Source organism: Plecotus auritus (genome assembly GCF_963455305.1).
Source record: "Plecotus auritus genome assembly, chromosome: 12".
Classification (NCBI taxonomy): Eukaryota; Metazoa; Chordata; class Mammalia; order Chiroptera; family Vespertilionidae; genus Plecotus; species Plecotus auritus.
The window spans coordinates 29,755,813-29,774,193 of NC_137778.1; the positions used below are offsets into that span (position 1 = coordinate 29,755,813).

The 18,381-nt window shown below is 50.7% G+C and overlaps 1 protein-coding gene across 5 annotated transcripts in view; it reads left to right on the plus strand.

Moving 5' to 3' along the window:
* The window catches only part of KCNN3 (potassium calcium-activated channel subfamily N member 3), a 135,284-nt gene that overhangs the window by 70,627 nt on the left and 46,276 nt on the right, over positions 1-18,381 (plus strand). For all 5 annotated transcript variants that reach the window (XM_080648152.1, XM_080648151.1, XM_080648153.1 and 2 more), the window contains exon 3: positions 12,533-12,951. In XM_080648152.1, the coding sequence (XP_080504278.1) occupies positions 12,533-12,951 (419 nt within the window). The remainder of the gene's footprint in view (positions 1-12,532; positions 12,952-18,381) is intronic.

Below are 18,381 nucleotides of genomic sequence, written 5' to 3' on the forward strand. Positions count from 1 at the left end.
GTAAGCATCGTATGCTTGTTCAATAAGATACCCACGAGGCATGTGGATGTGCCTGGCCCAGGGGGCGATGGGACCGCGCTGGCTGACGTGACGGTGGGGTGGCTCCCAGATGCCCGGCAGAGCCCATGGAGGAGCTGGTGCCTTTCAGGATGGCTGCTTGGTTCTAATAAAGCACAGATGCCCAAGGCTGAGCTCCAGGGTCTGTTACGGTGAACGCCCCACACTCTGCTCCCCAGTTTCCCTCCAAACATTAGCAGCTGCTCTTCCAAAAGAAGAGTCATGGTCAGATAAGTTGGAGAAATTACACTTCAGAGCTGACTGGTTTTCTTCCCTTTAGGAGTTCTCAGAACCTTTAACATGTGACGGAGCCGGCTGCATCTCCCTGAGACGTTTCCCAAACATTGACCTGGGCCCCCTTTCTATGGCACTTCCTGCGAGACCAGTGTTCTGCGGAAGTCCCTTCAGAGCAAGCCTGGGGCCCCGGACTGCATAGAAGGGGAGGGAGGTAGACAGGCTGTCTGAGCAGGAATATCAGGGTTTTCTTTGTCTGACCTTGGAACCATCTAGAAAATATAGCTGCTGCTGCTGCTGTATACATATGTGCTAGACAGTCAAAGGATTGGGGACAGGACCCCCCCACCCCCGTCCCCCGATATCTTCAGGCCTGGGCTAGCCTCAGCTGGAGGCACCCGAGCCCCATCTCTCAGCCCCTAGCAGGTGCCACCTTTCCTGCCCTGGCGCATCCTGTATTCCCGAGACTCTTGTGGATTCCTCAGCCCGCAGGCCCAAGGTCTAGCCAACCCCTCCCCCAGCTGCACCTTGGCCACCTTCAGGCTTAAGGCTACCCCTCCAGGCAGCCATGGTCTGCCTATTGCAGGACCGATCCGGGAAGAGGTGCCGGAGCCTTGGGAAGCAGGCTCGATAGGCCATTTGGGGTCCTGGATATTTGAAGGATGGATTACAAGGTGGGGCGTGGACAGGGCTCCTGGCTCCATGGGGAGAGGTGTGGCCAGAGGAGGGATGGAGCACGACCTCAAGTGGGGAGGGGGCAGTGCAGGAGCCGTGTCTGGGTCCAGAGCAGTCCCAGGGGTGGGCACCGACGATGCACGTGGCACCTGCCACGGCACGTAGACACCCAGAAGCACCCACTGTCACAGGACCCTGAATTACAAGTGGCCATCATCCTTTCTCTGCCCTGCATTGCCAAGCTGGTCACTTTCACAGCCTTATCTTTGTTTACTTCTCTGGACTTCTAACTCCCAGTTGGGCAGAAACTTGCATCCTTATCTCCGTGGTAACCCAGGGCGTCTGGCACTGCCCAGGGCATGCTGTGGCCAAGTCCCAGCGAGCCTTCTGCTGATGAACATGGCTTTCCGTGCCTGCAATGTAAATGTGCACGGGAGGTGGGCCTTGAAATTAGTGTTTTTGTTCAATTTTTGTACAGTCAAACTGTATTTCAGAAGGGCTAGGGAACAGGTAATGAAATGGGCCTTGGTGGGGGGGAGCCTTGTGAGATGAGCCCAGCAATTAACATCTCCCAGCCGAGCTCTGCTCACAGAATCCCGGGGTGGCGCCTCCTGCGGGCTTTGAAGCTCCGCATAGAGAATTACAGAGTGGGCAGAGGACTCCGGAGATCATTGTTCCTCCAAGAATGGCTGCGCCTGAAACACCCCCATTAAGTTCCATAGAGGCTTTCCCCAGGACAATTCTTTTGGGGAAAAAAAAATACTTTATTGGGTTTTTCAAAATTACAAAAGCAATATGGGCTTGTTGTAACACAGAGATGTGTTCTAATTTTTCAGAAGAGAGTTAATCAATAGTTTCCCTGATCCCCACCTCCACGTCCCCAGAGGTTCTGGCACTAAGCAGTTAGTGATTAGCCAGAAGGCTTCACCGCCTTCCGTATGTGTGCGTGTCCACCCAAAAACACACGAACCTATATGTACACATATAGGGATTTTCTTAACATGTTGGTGTTTGTTTTGTTTTAAAAGAGGAATCACACTATACCAATTACCCTGCAGTTTTCTCTTTTTACTTAATACATATCATGAACATTTTCTAAGTCAATACAGATAGATTCACTCCATTTTAAAAAACAGCCAATAATGTCCCACCGCGTGAGTACCATTCTGTAGTCAACCGTTTTCCGTTGGCGTGTATCCAGGTTGCTTTGTTTTCTTTGATTCTTAGCAGTTTCTATTAGCAGTTTCCTTCTGGATATTCTTTGGTTTCTTCCTCTATCCTGCGCCTCTGCTGCAAAAGACGACTCTGCCTTGGGAGAACCATAGAAATGGCGAGCAATTGAAATGTTTATCTTGACAGTCACACCGATGTAGTTTTGTCTCCTTAACGTGTCACGTTTTCAGACTCTCTGCCACCATGTACGCATGCCTTTGGGCGGCCTGTTTCTTCAAAGAGCCCCGTGGCAGTGTGGGCGCCTGGCCCTGGGCACCGACCAGCAGGTGGGCAGGCCTGCTTCGGCAGGGAGTGCAAGCGGCTTAATAGCTGAGCATGGGGGGGTGGGGCCTCTGGGGTCAAATCCCGTCACCACCACTCACTTGCTGTGCAATGTTGGGGACGTTGGTTCATCTAGGAAGCCGGGGAAACCACCGTCGGAGGGTTCATGTAAGAAAGGCGCTTTGGACCACGCCGCAGGTGGGAACAGCCAGGGGGCTGACGTTGCTGTTTGCAGGGCCCCCTCCGCTGCGGGCCGGGAGCTCCTCTGAGGGTGTCAGCTGGTCCTTGAGCATGAACTGAAGGGCACTTTAGTCAGCAGGAGAACAGCCAGTAGTCCCCACCCACCACTAACACCTGGTCTGGACCCGGTTCTTCAGCACCCCAGGTTGTTGCAAGACCCAGAAACCTCCTTAATTTTGGTTGCCAAAACGCCCTCTGAGCCAGAGTTCGAGAAACCCTCTGCTGTGGCAAACAGGCTGGGGGTACAGTGGGTCAGGGGTCTGGCAGCCCCAGAGATCACACTGTTACCCCACAAACATTCAACAGGACCCATCATGTCAAAACGAAATAAAAACTTACCAGACACTTCCTGTTGAGAAAACCGTTCTTCTCCCCCAAGACTTAGCAGATGCCCACACCTGCCCGACCTGCCACGGCACGTAGACACCCAGAAACACCCACTGGCCCAGCCTGAGGTGGGCAAACCACCTCGCACAGCCTGGGACCGGGACACAGTGGTCAAGACTGTGGACTTTGACACATATCTTCCCTGGCTTTAGAGCCTGCCCCTTATGAATTGTATGGCCTTCAGCAAATTACTTAATCTCTTTGAGGCTCAGTCTATCTGTATAATGGGAATAATAATATGCCCCTTAGAGCCTGTCCCTTCATCCCCATAGGACCCATGATCAAGGCCTTGGGGTTAGGGGACTCTCTGTGGGTTGAAGGCAAGGGGAAGCGGTGATGTTGCTGATGGCACAATAAACAACACGGCATTGAACTTCTCATACTCTTGTTCTTGAAAGTCGAATGACTATTCTGCTGCTTCTGAGTGGACTCCATCCTCCCTCCTGTCTCGGGACTGGCCCCAGGTGCTCCTCAGCCATTTCCCCTTCTCAGTGCCCAACCCCCAATATTCCTGTTCATTTCTGGGGCAGATCAGTGAAGCCCCGTGTTGGTCTCCTCTGGCCCCACCCCAACTTCACCCAAAAGGAATATCTTCCTTAGCAAATACGCTTCGGTATGTAGGTGGCTCCTAAGCAAAGACGGTTCCTTCCCCAGTGGGAGCTCCAACAGCCGGTCTACCCCGAGGGCGTGGGGCGAGGGGCTTGGGAGAGATGGTACCTGGATAATCTGTCTGTGACAGGAAAGCAGCTGTCTTAGTTCCACAAACAGACCAATCTGGATTGCTAACCCCTAGGCGGTGCAGACCCAGCCCACTGACTTATATATTGGTTCTGTGGTCAGTGAAGACGCTTCTGAAACAGGAGCATTTTGAAGAGTGAGCTTGAGGTGTTTTTTTTTTTTTTTAAGAATAAAACCAAGTAAAGTCCAAACTGGCTGGTCCCCAGCAGATGGTTCTGCTTGGCAGTGAGAGGACCTGGGGCCTGCGAGCACAGTGGATGCTGCAGGGCCCTGGCAAGAGGATTTAACCTCTCTGCATGTTCGTTTCTTCATGTGAAAAATGGGCGTAATATCACTTCCTGTGGAAGGTTTTAAGGTTTCAGTGAGACAGTGTGTGCACTATCACCGGGCTTGGCCTGTAGTTGGGCTGTGGGGTAATTTTGACACGTGAGGACTCTACTATGGATTTGTGAATGAACCCACGTTCTGCGTGGTTCAGGGTTCGGGTTCTGGAAGAGGGGCTGCACGCAAATGAAAGAGACGAGACAAAAAATAATTTGGAAATATTGGGGGACCAGGCAGGAGCCCAGCTCAGGAGGAAGGACTCCGCCTGGGCTCCGGCCTTGCCATCCTTTTATTCAATTTGGGATACACCTATAGCCTTTAGGCAGGCAGTTTACGGTAACAGGCAGACTATTTTATCCCAAATTCATATGTTGAAACCCTAACCCCAATGTGCCATATTTGGAGAAAAGATCTTCAGGAGGTCATTAAGATTCAAGGACGTCACAAGAGCAGCCTCATCTGATAGGACTGTGGCCTTCTAAGAAGAGGGAGATCTCTGCCGGAGGAGAACACGGAAACCAGACTTGCCCACACAGAGAGGGTCAGAGGCAGAGTGCTATGTCCCCAAGTGGTGCCATGGTCAGGGATCAAGAAATGCTCGTTATGTGAGAGAAAAACACTGGCTTCCTCAAATGCCATAACTTGGCTTTCATTCCCTAAGAACTGGGGACAGGGAAGGGTTTGGGGTCACCACCGGTCTCTGGCTGTCCCAAACAAACTTCGGACTCAAGAGTCCCCGCGGGGTCTCCTGCACACCACAGGAGGCCACAGGTGAACTCTGCCAGGGGCATGAAGAGCCACATGGCCAAGCGCCATTTGGCTCAGCAAACCCCAGCAGTTTCAGATGGCGAGGCTTTCTTCTTAGAAAGTCACAGAGCTGCCCTGCTGGCGTGGCTACAGTGGTTGAGTGTCAACCTATGAACCAGGAGGTCACGGTTCGATTCCCGGGTTGCGGGCTCGATACCTAGTGTGCGGCGGGCAGGAGGCAACCGATCAATGATTCTCTCGCATCACTGATGTTTCTCTCTCTCTCTCCCTCTCCCTTCCTCTCTGAAATCAATTTAAAAAATATGAAAAATAAAAGCATGTTTAGAAAGTCACAGAGCTGGCCAGCCTGGACCCCAGGCCTCTGAGTGTTGGTGGTAGAATCATCACCTTTTTTGTGACAGCCCGCTTACTTGCTGGCCTCCTTTAGAGGGACCTTTTTCTACCTTTGCCCCTCCCCCGCCGCCCCCTTTTTCTCAGCTGGTTCCAGGTGCATTTGCTGACTGGAAATTTCATGTTAACCATGGCTGCAAACCCAGGAGTTCATTGCATCACTGGCAATCAGCTCTTGTCCTCAGGGAAACCTAATTAGGTATTACAGGACTTTTGATGTCGTTTCCATGGAAACCGCTGTAGTAATCGTGTACATGCAGAATATATGCTCCAGGGAGTTTGAAAAAATAAATATATTGTTACTGGATTTCTAGAAAATCTTTAATTTTTTTCCTTTTGATTTTTTCTGCACACATACACACACACATATACATGTATATTAATGATGGAAATGTTCCCTGGAGTTTTTCTCTCACAGAGAGAGAACAATAGAGAACACAAAAGGCCTTTTCCATTTTTCTCTCCTGTAATTTGAAAAAATTCGTAGTTGCACAAGAATGAAAGTTTTTCAGATTGGCCACATTGTCTAAGCAGGATCTCTCCTAATAGCCAAGAACATTTTAATTAAAGAAATTGCTTAAATAAAGAACCTGAAAGGCCACGGGCTTTCAAAATGGAATGGGGAAAACGAGTGAATCCAATGAATCAACTCCAAACCGATTTACCAGGAAAGGAGGAAAGCAAGGCGGGTTTCCTGTGTGCCTCCCTCCACGGAGAATGCCAGGCAGTGTGGGTCTGGGGCTCAGCCTCCATCAGGGTGACACTGGAGGCTCCGGGAGAGCTGTCTCCCTGTCAAGACAGCCTGTCCCTGGCCCTGAAGCTAACGCATGGTGGACTCCAGAAATCCCACTTGAACTGACCTGTCTTGAGGTGACCAGACAGGTGGCCCTTCAGAGTTGGCCCCCACAGGGCGCTGTGAGAAACTCTAAAAGGGAAGCATTCAGACCTGGTCTGGCTGAGGTGGAGGTGCAGATAGAAGGGCCCAGAAGATGAGAGGGAGGGAGGGAGGGAAGGGGGGGAAAGAGAGAGAGAGAGAGAGAGAGAGAGAGAGAGAGAGAGAGAGAGAGAACATGTTACACACCCATGTGCCACAGCTATAATTCCAGGGTGTCTGGAGAATCCTTAAATAACTGAACTTGTTTTCTTTGATGCCTCTAGTCAGCTATTCAAGGAAGGAATGCCCACAACTGACCTCTTTGCTAGCTGCCAGCTAATCAATTTCCCCCAGAATTTCTCAGCAAGATTCACTGCTCCTTGACTCCCTGCATGCAATAAGTTCTGTTGTGCCTTTGTTCCCTGGTTCAATCTACCAACCGACTTCCTCACGTGCGAGAAACACTTTGCATGCAAAGTCATTCAATGGCCTGCAAAGTAACTTTTTCAACCCTTTAATATACAAAGTGCTGTGGCCACTGGGTGGGGCAGCTGGCATGCCTGTTGATCATGACCTCCTCCCCATCTAGTTACCCAGTTCCTTGAGAAAGACTGACCAGCCCTGACTAATCAACAGTGTGAGGGTGGGAGTGTGAAGGTGGAAGTTCCTTCTGGAGGCTAAGGCGTGAGAAGCTAAAAGGGAAATGTTGGTCCAGTCACCCAACTCGTCTAATACACGTGCTGAGTAAGTGCATGAGCTAGTTTTGGTATGCATTAGTGTTTTGTTTGTTGCTGTATTTTTATTTTTTTAATATATTTTATTGATTTTTTACAGAGAGGATGGGAGAGGGATAGAGAGTTAGAAACATCGATGAGAGAGAAACATCGATCAGCTGCCTCCTGCGCACCCCACACTGGGGATGTGCCCGCAACCAAGGTACATGCCCTTGACCGGAATCGAACCTGGGACCCTTCAGTCTGCAGGCCCACGCTCTATCCACTGAGCCAAACTGGTTAGGGCCATTGCTGTTTTTTTAACCCTCACTTGAGAACATGCAGAGAGAGAGAGAGAGAGAGTGGGGGGAGGGGGACATTCCCAGACTGGGAATCAAATCTGAAACCCAGATGTGTACACTGACCAGGAATCGAACCAGCAACTTTTCGGTGCTGTTAGACATGCATTTTGTTATATAACAAAGTACCCTGAGAATTAATGGCTTAAAACAGTGGTCGGCAAACTCATTAGTCAACAGAGCCAAATATCAACAGTACAACGATTGAAAATTCTTTTGAAAGCCAAATTTTTTAAACTTAAACTTTTTCTAACGCCACTTCTTCAAAATAGACTCGCCCAGGCCGTGGTATTTTGTGGAAGAGCCACACGCAAGGGGCCAAAGAGCCGCATGTAGCTCGCGAGCCGTAGTTTGCCAACCACTGGCTTAAAACAATAGTCATTTAGCTCATGATGTGGGTCAGCCACCTGGCTGGGCTCAGCTCCGTCGTTCTGTTGTTCTCACATGAGGTGCGCTTCTGCCATGCAGCTAGTCAGCGATGGCCTCACTCGCATGCCTGGCCGGAAACTGGGCCACGTGTCTACAGTGAGCTCCACTGCAGTGGCATTTTTCGAACCTCTGCCGCATCCCATGTTCTAATGTCCCATTGGCCAACGCAGGGCACGCGACCAAGTTCAGATTCAATACACTGAACCTCTTGCCAGGAGAGGCAGTCACCTGTGAAGAAGCAAACACACCGATGGGAGGACGCTGTGGCCACTTGGATGAGCCACCACACCAGGTGTGTCTGATCCAGGCCTTCCAGGCTCCTGAACCCCCATGTCCCCGAAAAGCTTCCCAAGACGGGCCTAAGGGGAGCTACTTGAAATTATGAGCTGATTCGTGGGAGATGAGTCTGATTCGTATTGATACCACCACAGGGTCCTCACCTAGTTGGTTCTTTCTTATTGAGGTCTAACTGACAAATAAAACTGTATATATTTAAAGTGTGCAATGTGATAATTTCACATGCATATACATTGTGCAGTACTTGATCAGCACAATCAAGTTAATGAACACATCCATCACTCCACATCATTACCTTGTCTGTGTGTGAGAACACAAGATGTACTCTCTTAGCAAATTTCAAGGGCTAGTTTGTTCTTATTAATTGTTTTTATTGAGTTGCGTTGAATTGAATTGAGTTGGTTCTCCTTTCTAATTATAAGCTCCTTGGAGCGAAGTTTGGAATTGTTCTATCATATAAAATCTCCTTCCCACTCTTGGACTGAAATCCTACCGGCTCTCAGGTAAGGGGCAGGAGGATGAGGTCTGGCGCCAGCTCTGTCCAGGGCACTGTCTGGGGAAGTGTGGGACTTGCAGGAGACCATGAGCCCCGGCACCGAAGCATCTTCAGGCTGACCTTACCCCCCCTGCATGAAATCACTGCTTTAGGCTCAGGAGGTAGGAAGACTCAGAAACCTGGAGAATGTGGCTTTCCTTCCCACCCAGGGAAGCCAGCACGCAAGGGGCAAACGCAGGCCAGGTCCAGAGGAACCTTGTTTGCCAGGCCCAGGCCTCTGGGGCTTCTGCTCCATGAGAGCCCAGAACAGTGGTCGGCAAACTCATTAGTCATCAGAGCCAAATATCAACAGTACAACAATTGAAATTTCTTTTGAGAGCCTAATTTTTTAAACTTAAACTTCTTCTAATGCCACTTCTTCAAAATAGACTCGCCCAGGCTGTGGTATTTTGTGGAAGAGCCACACTCAAGGGGCCAAAGAGCCGCATGTGGCTCGCGAGCCGCAGTTTGCCGACCACTGGCCCAGAACATGCCAGATCCTGTCCGCGTCACCTTGGTTCTCTTCCAAAATTCATCAGGGCAAAGAGTCGGGCTGCTGTAGAACCAGGGCTGGGAGGGTGGCTGAGACCAAATGTAGGGGACAGCCCCTTCTTGGAGCTGCTTGCACAGCCCCCCTCACTCCTCTGGTGCAGCGCTACTCGAGATCCTGGTTCTAGATGAACTCCAGAACTTCCTAAGGCTGAGGTGGGACAATTTATTCCAGAAGATCACCTGGGACAACTTATTCCAGGTGGGACCCCTCTTTGGGAATAGGAAGATGCCCTTCCCATGGCATAAGCTGAGTCGTCAGGAACTTCACTGGTCATAGGCTTAGGAATGAGTTTTCTTTATATGACACAGTCAGATTCCCTACTTTATTCACTAGAATTCTACTGACTGCCCCCTGTGGGCCAGGCACAGTCTCAGGCACTGGAGAGAGGAGAGACGAGCCAGGCGTGGGTCCTGTCTCCGTAGAGTGCAGTACCCCGAGAACATACATGTGGGAGGTACCAAGCCAGATGGGCCATATAAGACTACAGAATCATGGCCCTGGCCAGTGTGGCTCCGTTGGTTGGAGTGTCATCCTGTACACCAAAATGCTGCCGGTTTGATTCCCGGTCAGGACACAGACCTAGGTTTTGGGTTCGATCTCCAATCGAGTGTGTACTTCACATTGATGTTTCTCTCTCTCTCTCTCTCTCTCTCTCTCTCTCTCTCTCTCTCTCTCTCTCTCTCTCTCTGTCTGTCTTTCCCCCCTCCCTCCCCCTTCCCTCTTTCTAAAATCAATAAGCATATCCTCAGGTGAGGATTAAAAAAAAAAAAAGGCACCTTAGAGCAGCAGACACCTCCTCAGATCCACCCCTCATTCCTTAGAGGAGGAAACGGAGCCCAAGAGAGGGAGCTTAGACGTCTAGAAACACACAGTCAGTGGCGGTTATTCATTCACTAGACAAGCGTTTATTGAACACCTCCTACGTATTAAGATCTGGGCTGGGCACTCGGGATATCACAGAACAAAGAAGACACAGTCCCTGTCCTTTTGCAAGTTCAGCTGTGACTGGTGAGTCCCAATCCAGGTCACACTTTAGCATCAGCTGGGGAGCGTTAAGAAAAAACCCAGTGCCAGGGCCTTATGCCCAGAGATCCAGGTTTGCTTCATCTGGGTGGCCCAGGCATGGGTATTTGAAACACGTTCTCCAAGTGATTCTAGGATGCAGCCAGGCCGAGAGCCACTGCTCTAGGGGGAGAGACAGCCAAAAACCCAGTAAACGGGAATACTTGCACAGCTGAGATTTGTGATTTAGATGCTGAGTGGGACACAGCAGGGTGGGGTGTCTGTCATCTGATATGCTTAGAGAGCTGGGCTTCCAAGGGTCAGGTGGGAGCAGGCACAGCATGGTCTCATATGGGACAGCAATAGAATCTTCTGGCACATATTGCCCACCCTGCAGACCCACAAATCCCTGCACGGGAGCCCCACTGAGCAGAAGCTCTTAATCTGCAACACAAACTGGCTATCTGCCATTCATACACCCCCAATCCCACCCAAACACCCCTCCACACACGGTTGATGAATTGTCCCCAGGGCGGCGGCTTAATAACCCCTCCCATTTTCAGAATAGTTGGTAAAGCACATTCCCTCTTATTATCTGTGATGTTGGATCCTACTGCTAATCCCATGAGTGAGCAGGGCCAAGGTCAATAGTCCCGTGATGGAGATGTGGAAACAGGCGCAGAGAAGTCCTGTGACCCACCTCAGGTCACACAGCTGATCTGGAAGTGTGAGACCTCAGTCTAGCTCACCAGCCTCTAGCCCCACTCTGCCCGTTGCCCCGCCCACGTTGCACCAGGAAACTGAAACAGAAGCAGGGTGCCTGAGGGGCAGTGTCGACACCACCCTGATCCAGAACCTTCCTGTCAGGTCAGGCAGTGATGACGCATCCGCCCTTTAACTTGGATGGCTTACCATCTCATTCCCCATCGGGGACTCAGAGGAATCGGCGACTCCTTGCTTCGGGTCCAGCCCAGAGTGAACCCAGTTGCTATAGTAACCTGATGCAATTCTTTATAATCGATAGGGTGGGTCGTGGTTTTCACTTTGTGTTTGAAGAGTTTGTCCAGCAGTTACGTTGCCATGGCGTGGCCTGTTGGCGGCAGTGAGGAGCAGCCAGTAGGTCCTTTCTCTTCCACAGATGGTGGACACCTGTGTCTGGGGACACCCGGGCTTAGCTGCACCGGGGCAGGAGGATGGGGAATCTAGGCCCCGTACTGTGTGGGGTACCTGCTCCTGTTTCTAGATCACACCTTCCTAATTAGAGCCACCTGAGCCACGGGGAGCCCCTCAGCCAGTTGCTCCCATAGTTCCCTCCATGATTCTCACGCTCAGAACTGTGTTGTTCAATCCTGAGTCCCACCCAGGGGACCTCCTGGAGAGCCAAGTCTGGGCCCTTCCCCGTATGTGAGCCCAGCGCACGCCAGGGCTGGGCACACAGCAGGTGCTCCGTAAATGCTTGTTTCAGCTTCATGAAGGTTAGGGCTGGAAGGAAGCTTAGACATCCCTGAGTCCAGCCCTTCTTTTATAGAAAGGCGGAGATCCCACCCATTGGTAAAGCTAAAAATAATAATAGCTCCGACGTACAGAGCATGTACTGGGTGCCAGGCAGGATTCCATGCACTCTGTATATACGAACCCATTGCAGGCTCGCGGTGACCACCGTGCAGCCACAGGTATTATCACTGTCCCCATAAGGCACCCCAAGGCGCCGAGAGCTTCAGAGAGGTGGTACCCCAGGTGGCAGAGCTAGTGAGTGTGACGATCAGGATCCAGACCCACACCATTAGCGCCTGCTGCTCTGTGCCAGGGCAACGCCCTGCCCCAAACACGGGGTCCCTCTCCGACTGGGCGGAGGAGTCTGTGCCAGCCTGCGCCAGCTCACTCATGGCAGAGACGTAACTTCTCATCTCCAGGTTCCCCTCCAGGGCTTAGCTCAGGGCTTGGCAGGAACTTAGGGACCTGGTTTTATTCATTTATTTATTTTAAAAATAATTTAAAAATTGATTTTAGAGAGAGAGGAAGGAAGAAGGAGAGAGAGAGAGAAAAACATTGGTGTGAGAGAGAAACGTGGATGGATTGCCTCCTGCACTCCCCCTACTGGGGAGGGAGCCCTCAACCCGCGCATGTGCCCTGACCGGGAATCAAACCCCGGGGTGCATGGATTCATCCTCAGCCACTGAGCCACACCGCTGGGCAGGGACCTGGTTTGAATACAAACGAGCTCTTCTTCCTTCTCCTCGTGAAATAGCCAGTTTGGGGGCAGCTTCTAGCAGGACGGGACCTTGGGAAGCAATTTGCAGAAATGGGGGCATTTCTCAGCCAGGTCTCCCCACTCCCCCTCCAGGGCGCTCACCACACAAGCGAGGGCTCCGGAGAGGGCCCTGAGGCGGGCCAGCTGCCCGTCCTCCTTCACGCCCCGGGGGCTCTGTCTTGGCCACACTAACGGGCTCTCTGCTCCCGCAGCTCTTCGTGATCGACAACGGTGCGGATGACTGGCGGATAGCCATGACCTACGAGCGCATCCTCTACATCAGCCTGGAGATGCTGGTGTGCGCCATCCACCCCATCCCCGGCGAGTACAAGTTCTTCTGGACGGCTCGCCTGGCCTTCTCCTACACGCCCTCGCGGGCGGAGGCCGACGTGGACATCATCCTGTCCATCCCCATGTTCCTGCGCCTGTACCTGATCGCGCGCGTCATGCTGCTGCACAGCAAGCTCTTCACCGACGCCTCGTCGCGCAGCATCGGGGCCCTCAACAAGATCAACTTCAACACGCGCTTCGTCATGAAGACGCTCATGACCATCTGCCCCGGCACCGTGCTGCTGGTGTTCAGCATCTCGCTGTGGATCATCGCCGCCTGGACCGTGCGCGTCTGTGAAAGGTATTCCGGCGGGTCGTGCTCTCCACTCAGCCCCTGTCTTCCGAGCACGGAGCCCTCATGGGGTAGGGGAGGGAGGAGGAGCGGGGGGGGGGGGGGGGGGCAGAATGTGTATGCCTGAGGGAGGACGTGGGCATGTGGGAAAGGGGCGGGCCCGGCTAGGCTGAATGCGAACTGCAACGTGGAAATATTGCAACGGAGGTAAGCTGGGGGAGACGCATGTACAATATGACTCATTCGCTGTTCCATCTTGGTAAACCAAAATGTATCGACACACTCTGGTGACATCGTTAGCCTTTCTCAGGTATAACACTGCAACTTTTGAATTATTTCTTCCTGTTGGAGATGAACGATGCTCACATTTTGAAGGCTCTGAGAAGTCCTGCAGCAATGAAACTGGTTTGATGTGGTTTAGCCCAGATTTTCTCAAAAGTATTTGCCCAGGAACCCTTTTCAACAGGTAACACTGTTGATGCTTCACTACGCAAAAGTTTGGGCCCCAGACCAGCAGCAGCGGCAGCCCTGGGAGCTTGTTAGGATGCAGACTCTCAGGCCTCACCTCAGAACTACTGAATGGAATTTGCATTTTAACAAGTTCACCGGGTGATCTGCACGCACCTTACAATGTGAGAAGCCCTGTACTGGTGGAACATACTTCGGGAAACACTGTTTTAAGGAGGCTGGTGGTTGGGCAGTGACTCAGGGAAGCAGCTGGTAGGAGAGAAGGGGCACATGGCCTCATAGATCCGGGCTCTAACAGCCCTTCGGAGCTGCCGCCGCCAAGCTCAAGGGGAGGACTAGCTCCTGGTGACTCCTCCCCATTTCAGGCCGACCCTGGGTATTCATTTTCACCTGATTTCTCATGTTGTGTCTGAACACCTAGGTTAGAACCTGTTTCTAAGTACTTGCAAGACCTTTGGAACGTCATGTAGCATCTCTGGCTTTAATGTTCTTATTTTAAAACTAGAGGCCCGATGCACGAAGGTTCATGCAAGAATAGGCCTTCCTTCCCCTGGCTGCCAGCACCGGCTTCTCTCCGGCACCGGGATCCCGGCCTTCACTCTGGCCGGAGCTGCCTCTCGCCTTCGCTCTGGCCCTGCCGCCCTCCTGTAGCTCCCTCCACCCCCTGCTCCCCCCCATAGCAGGTGTCCTGCCCCACCCCAGCCGCTCCGCGCCTGCACGCACACGCTGCCCAGAGGCCCGGAGCGGCCAGGGCAGGGCGGAACGTCCTGGCCCGGCTGCTGCCATCTTTGTTGCATCCATTTGCATATTCCCTCCTTATTGGCTGTGGGTGCCACCATCTTTGTCGTGGAGTGATGGTCAATTTGCATACTCTGTCTTTATTAGATAGTATGAGGATCTTGAGATAAAAGGGAGATATGCTCACTTGAGAGGTTATTTTTGCTATGTTGGCTTGCTCAAACCTCCTGTGTGATTTGCATGGATCCTGGTAGTCACCCTTAATACGTCAACGCATAGAGTTGTACTGCTTCTCTTAAAAAGACCAAGCAAGTTCTTTTAGAGTCAAGCTTACATGACCATTGTCCTTACCCAGTGTCAAATAATAAGCAAGATGAGCAGGAACCTCGAGACAGGAACTTATCAACCCAAGACTGGACAGAGACGGGAAGAGGGGCTGCTTTGGGGGACCAGCGCATCGGACTGGGGTGGGAGGGTGATGTGGGCAACATGACCTCAATCTCTCTCAGCCTGATCTGATCAAGATTCTGTCACCTTCGACTTCAGAGACGGTCAATGACTTGCCCAAGGTCACATCACAGCACGACAGGTTCCCGGACAACTCCCGCCTGCACCCGGCGCAGGGCCAGTTCACATTCCCGGCGGCTTCCCTCAGCCTGCAGCCTGGTTGTATACTCACTCTTCTGAAGTTGCTATGGAGATCCCGCATCAGCGAGTCGCATTTTGAAAGACATTTCTCGTGTCTTGGGCTGGCTTTGATGCGACGATAAAGGTTTTTCACAGTTCCTCCTTCCAGGAAGGGAGGGGACTTAGTAATTACCCAGAACAGCCCGCTGTTGGGAGGGCAGCAGCTGGTTGCTGGGAAGGCACTGACAACAAGAGGCTTGTTTTGCTTGGACCCCAGCGAGGCATTACATCATGGCTTCCGAGGCCTGACAGCCGTGGCACTCTGGGATTCTCCTGGCCGCCTGCCCGCCTCCCACAGGCCGCCCAGAGCCTATCGAAGGAACCTCCTCATTAAACACTGTCACACGCCGAGCCGCCTTGCTGGTGGAGGGACCTTCCACAGCCCCGGTCCCAAGGCGGCAGCGGGGCGGGGGGGAAGGGGGGTGAGTGACCTTCCTGGCACGCCCCGAGGAGAGGTCGGCCAGCTCCCAGGTGTGTGTTTCTCTCTCCTGGAGGAGCAGCAGGGCCTCCCCGGACACTGATGAAGTGGGCTGAGCCCAGTTTTGTAAATGGCCTAACAGCCTCTTGAATGGGTTCCCTGTGGATTGTCCCCCGCTGAGGCTTGAAGTGGTACACGTGGGCTGTCTCCGGCTCTCTAGCCTGTCACCAGGTCTCTGGTGATGAGGTTATGAATTTCCATCTTTTTCTGAATATTTGCATTGGAATGAGAAGTTTGATTCTGGAGACCTGGCCCCTAGAACTGGAGAAAAACAATCAGTGGCCCATTCTTTCTCTCATTAAAACAGAGCTGCCCCCGTCATAAGGGAGATCAAAAGAGGTTTCCTTCCACTCTCCTCTGCCTCCATCTCAGACACTCAGCTCTGCACCAACCAGAAGGCTGGGAGCAAAAGCCTCCCTCCTCCCACAAACTCCTCCCGCCTCTAGCAGGGCCTTCAACTCCCAGGAAGCAGTAGGGAGACCATCTACGGGATGCAGCACATGTCATGGGCTGGGGGGGGGGGGGTGCGGTATGTGAGCCCCAAGTAGGGCTTGTGAGAAGAGTCCCGAGATCCAGGGGCTGAGGACTGTAGTTTCTCATGGCCTCTTGTATCTGAGGCACGACCTCCGATGTGGACCCCAGGCGGGGAACGCAGAAGGGGAAGAAATGATCAGAACTTCTAGTTACAGTTATTTTTACCTAAAAAATTAGCACTGCTAATATTTTAATATGCAGGTAGACAGTAATACGTGGGTGTAATTGATGATGAACATACATGTAGCAAGGGGAGAGTGCATGCTCAAAAAATTTGACTAGTAGGAACCTATGATTTTAAAGGTCACAAACCACTGGTTTGGAGTGTCAGGGGACTAGTTAATGAGGATTGTATCCTGCCGTGTTGGATGAAGCCTGCTAGACCCAGAAACCCTGCCCTCCAGTTGGAGAAGGAAGTCAGCACCCTGTAGGGCAGAGGAGCTGCCTATGGCAATCCTGCTGCCCCGTGCCAGCTCCGGACAGATCACTGCAATTCAAAGATGAATTTCACGGCAGGGGGCGGGAGGAGGGTGAGGAAGGGAGAGAGGACACAAGGGGAGGGGATCCCAATGAGGCCTTAGAAACAGATCTGCAGCATTAAGAACGAGAAAAATCATCCTGGAGATGAAGAAGAATGTTTAATTATGAGGAACAACAAGCAACCTCCGAAGATTCTTGGGCCTCCCTCACAGGGTGCGAGCAGATGTGGTCTCTGTGATGGAGAAGGGTGGGGAGATGTGAAAAGAAAGCGTGTCTGTTTCACACAAGCACAGGGCTCCAGAAAACGAAACTTGTTCTAGCAGAAAGAAAACCCACATCGGGGGCCCTGAGTTTTTAAGAACATGGGATGTGGAGGACCAACTCAAAAGTTCTCTCTGAATGTAGAAGACGGGAACAAAGACAGGAGAGAAGAGGGTTAATGGGACAAAACGGAAGGCTATCGAATTAAGACCAGGTCCAAGAATTAGAGTTATTTTTGGAGGAAGAAACCAGAATTATTTGGATAAAAGCATAATCAAGAACATGCGTGAAGAAAACTTTTCCAGAATTGGCCAGCTGAGGGGTAGTGGGGAGGTGAAGATCAGGCAGATCAGAAAGGCTTTCCGTTTTCCGTTAGAAGCAGGTGGGGGGGGGGGTCTGGAAAATGTACTGAATCATCAGGTTAAGCAATCTAGAAGCACGCAGGCAACACAATGCAGACTTTTCCTCAGGAACCCTAAATCCCAGGAGACATTAGTTTTATTGCCATTCACATGAGGAAACAAGAAAAAAAAACACTGTCATTCTTGGAGTTTTGTGGACTCAGAAGGTAAACAACCTACACTTTTGGGGGAGTTTGCCTACCAGTTGACCGAGGAGTGAATCCCAGTTAAGATCTCCAGAATGGAACAGGGTGCAAGAAAGACAGGTGGACAGCATGGAAATCAGGTACAAAATCCAGACAACATTTAAGCATGGTTGCAAGACCAAATTCTAGAGAAAGTAGATTCTGGAAAGAGTAACAGCATGAAATAAAAACAGTAATTCCATAGTAATTAGAGGGTTGCAAACCCTCTAATTAAAAAGTTGAGAGAGAAGGTTAGAAAGGATTAGTAAAAGCATGCTAAAGTCCTCATCTTAGGCAGAAGAGAATTTAAATAGCCTTATCATTAGATTTTAATAATTACAGCAATATAATTTAAATCACTTTTAGACTACAGATAGAATTTTTAAAGTATAACAGTATTGATAACAATAGCACCAGCCAGGTGTTATTTCACTTAATCCATACCACAGCTCTGTGAGGTACAGGGGCTATTATTATCTCCATTCCACATGTGGGAAAACTGAGGCACAGAGAGGTTAAGCAATGTGCTTTGGGTCACAGAGCCAGGGTCACAGAGCGGCAGACCTGAGGCCCCAGCACCCTGCCTGAAAGCCTCGCTTTTATCTACCCCGAGAATGTGTGAGACACACAAACATCAGACAGAAAAAATAAAGGAAGCAGGAAGGAAGAATTTAAAAACAGAATGCATGAAACAATGAGAGAAAACCAAACTTAACATTTATAACAATCAACAAAATTGAGTTTTCCTCCCATTAGAAGACAATGCCTCTTACTTAAGTAGGACTTAAAAGCAAAATTTAATTTCATGCTGTTTACCAAAGAGGTACCCTAAATGGAAGAACCAAGAAAAATAAATGAATAACAAAGATTTATTAGATAAGGGCAACTGAGTAGAAATCACCATTTTAAATCAAGTTGAATTCAAAGCAAAAACCATTAAATGATCCAAAGGAACCATTTTTAATAGAAATAAAAAGACTAAACAGTAAAACTTCAAACTTTTATGTAAGAATAAATAAGGAGGTTGAGAATCTAAATTATAAAATGTTTTAATTAACTGATAAATATTGAACTTTGTGGCCTATAAAATAATTCATCTCCTTTTTAAGCACCATGGAACACTGACAAAAGTCAGTTAACTGCTTAGCCACATATTTCAAAACATCAGAAGAAAACAATTCAGATATATTCTCTACTACAAGGTCAT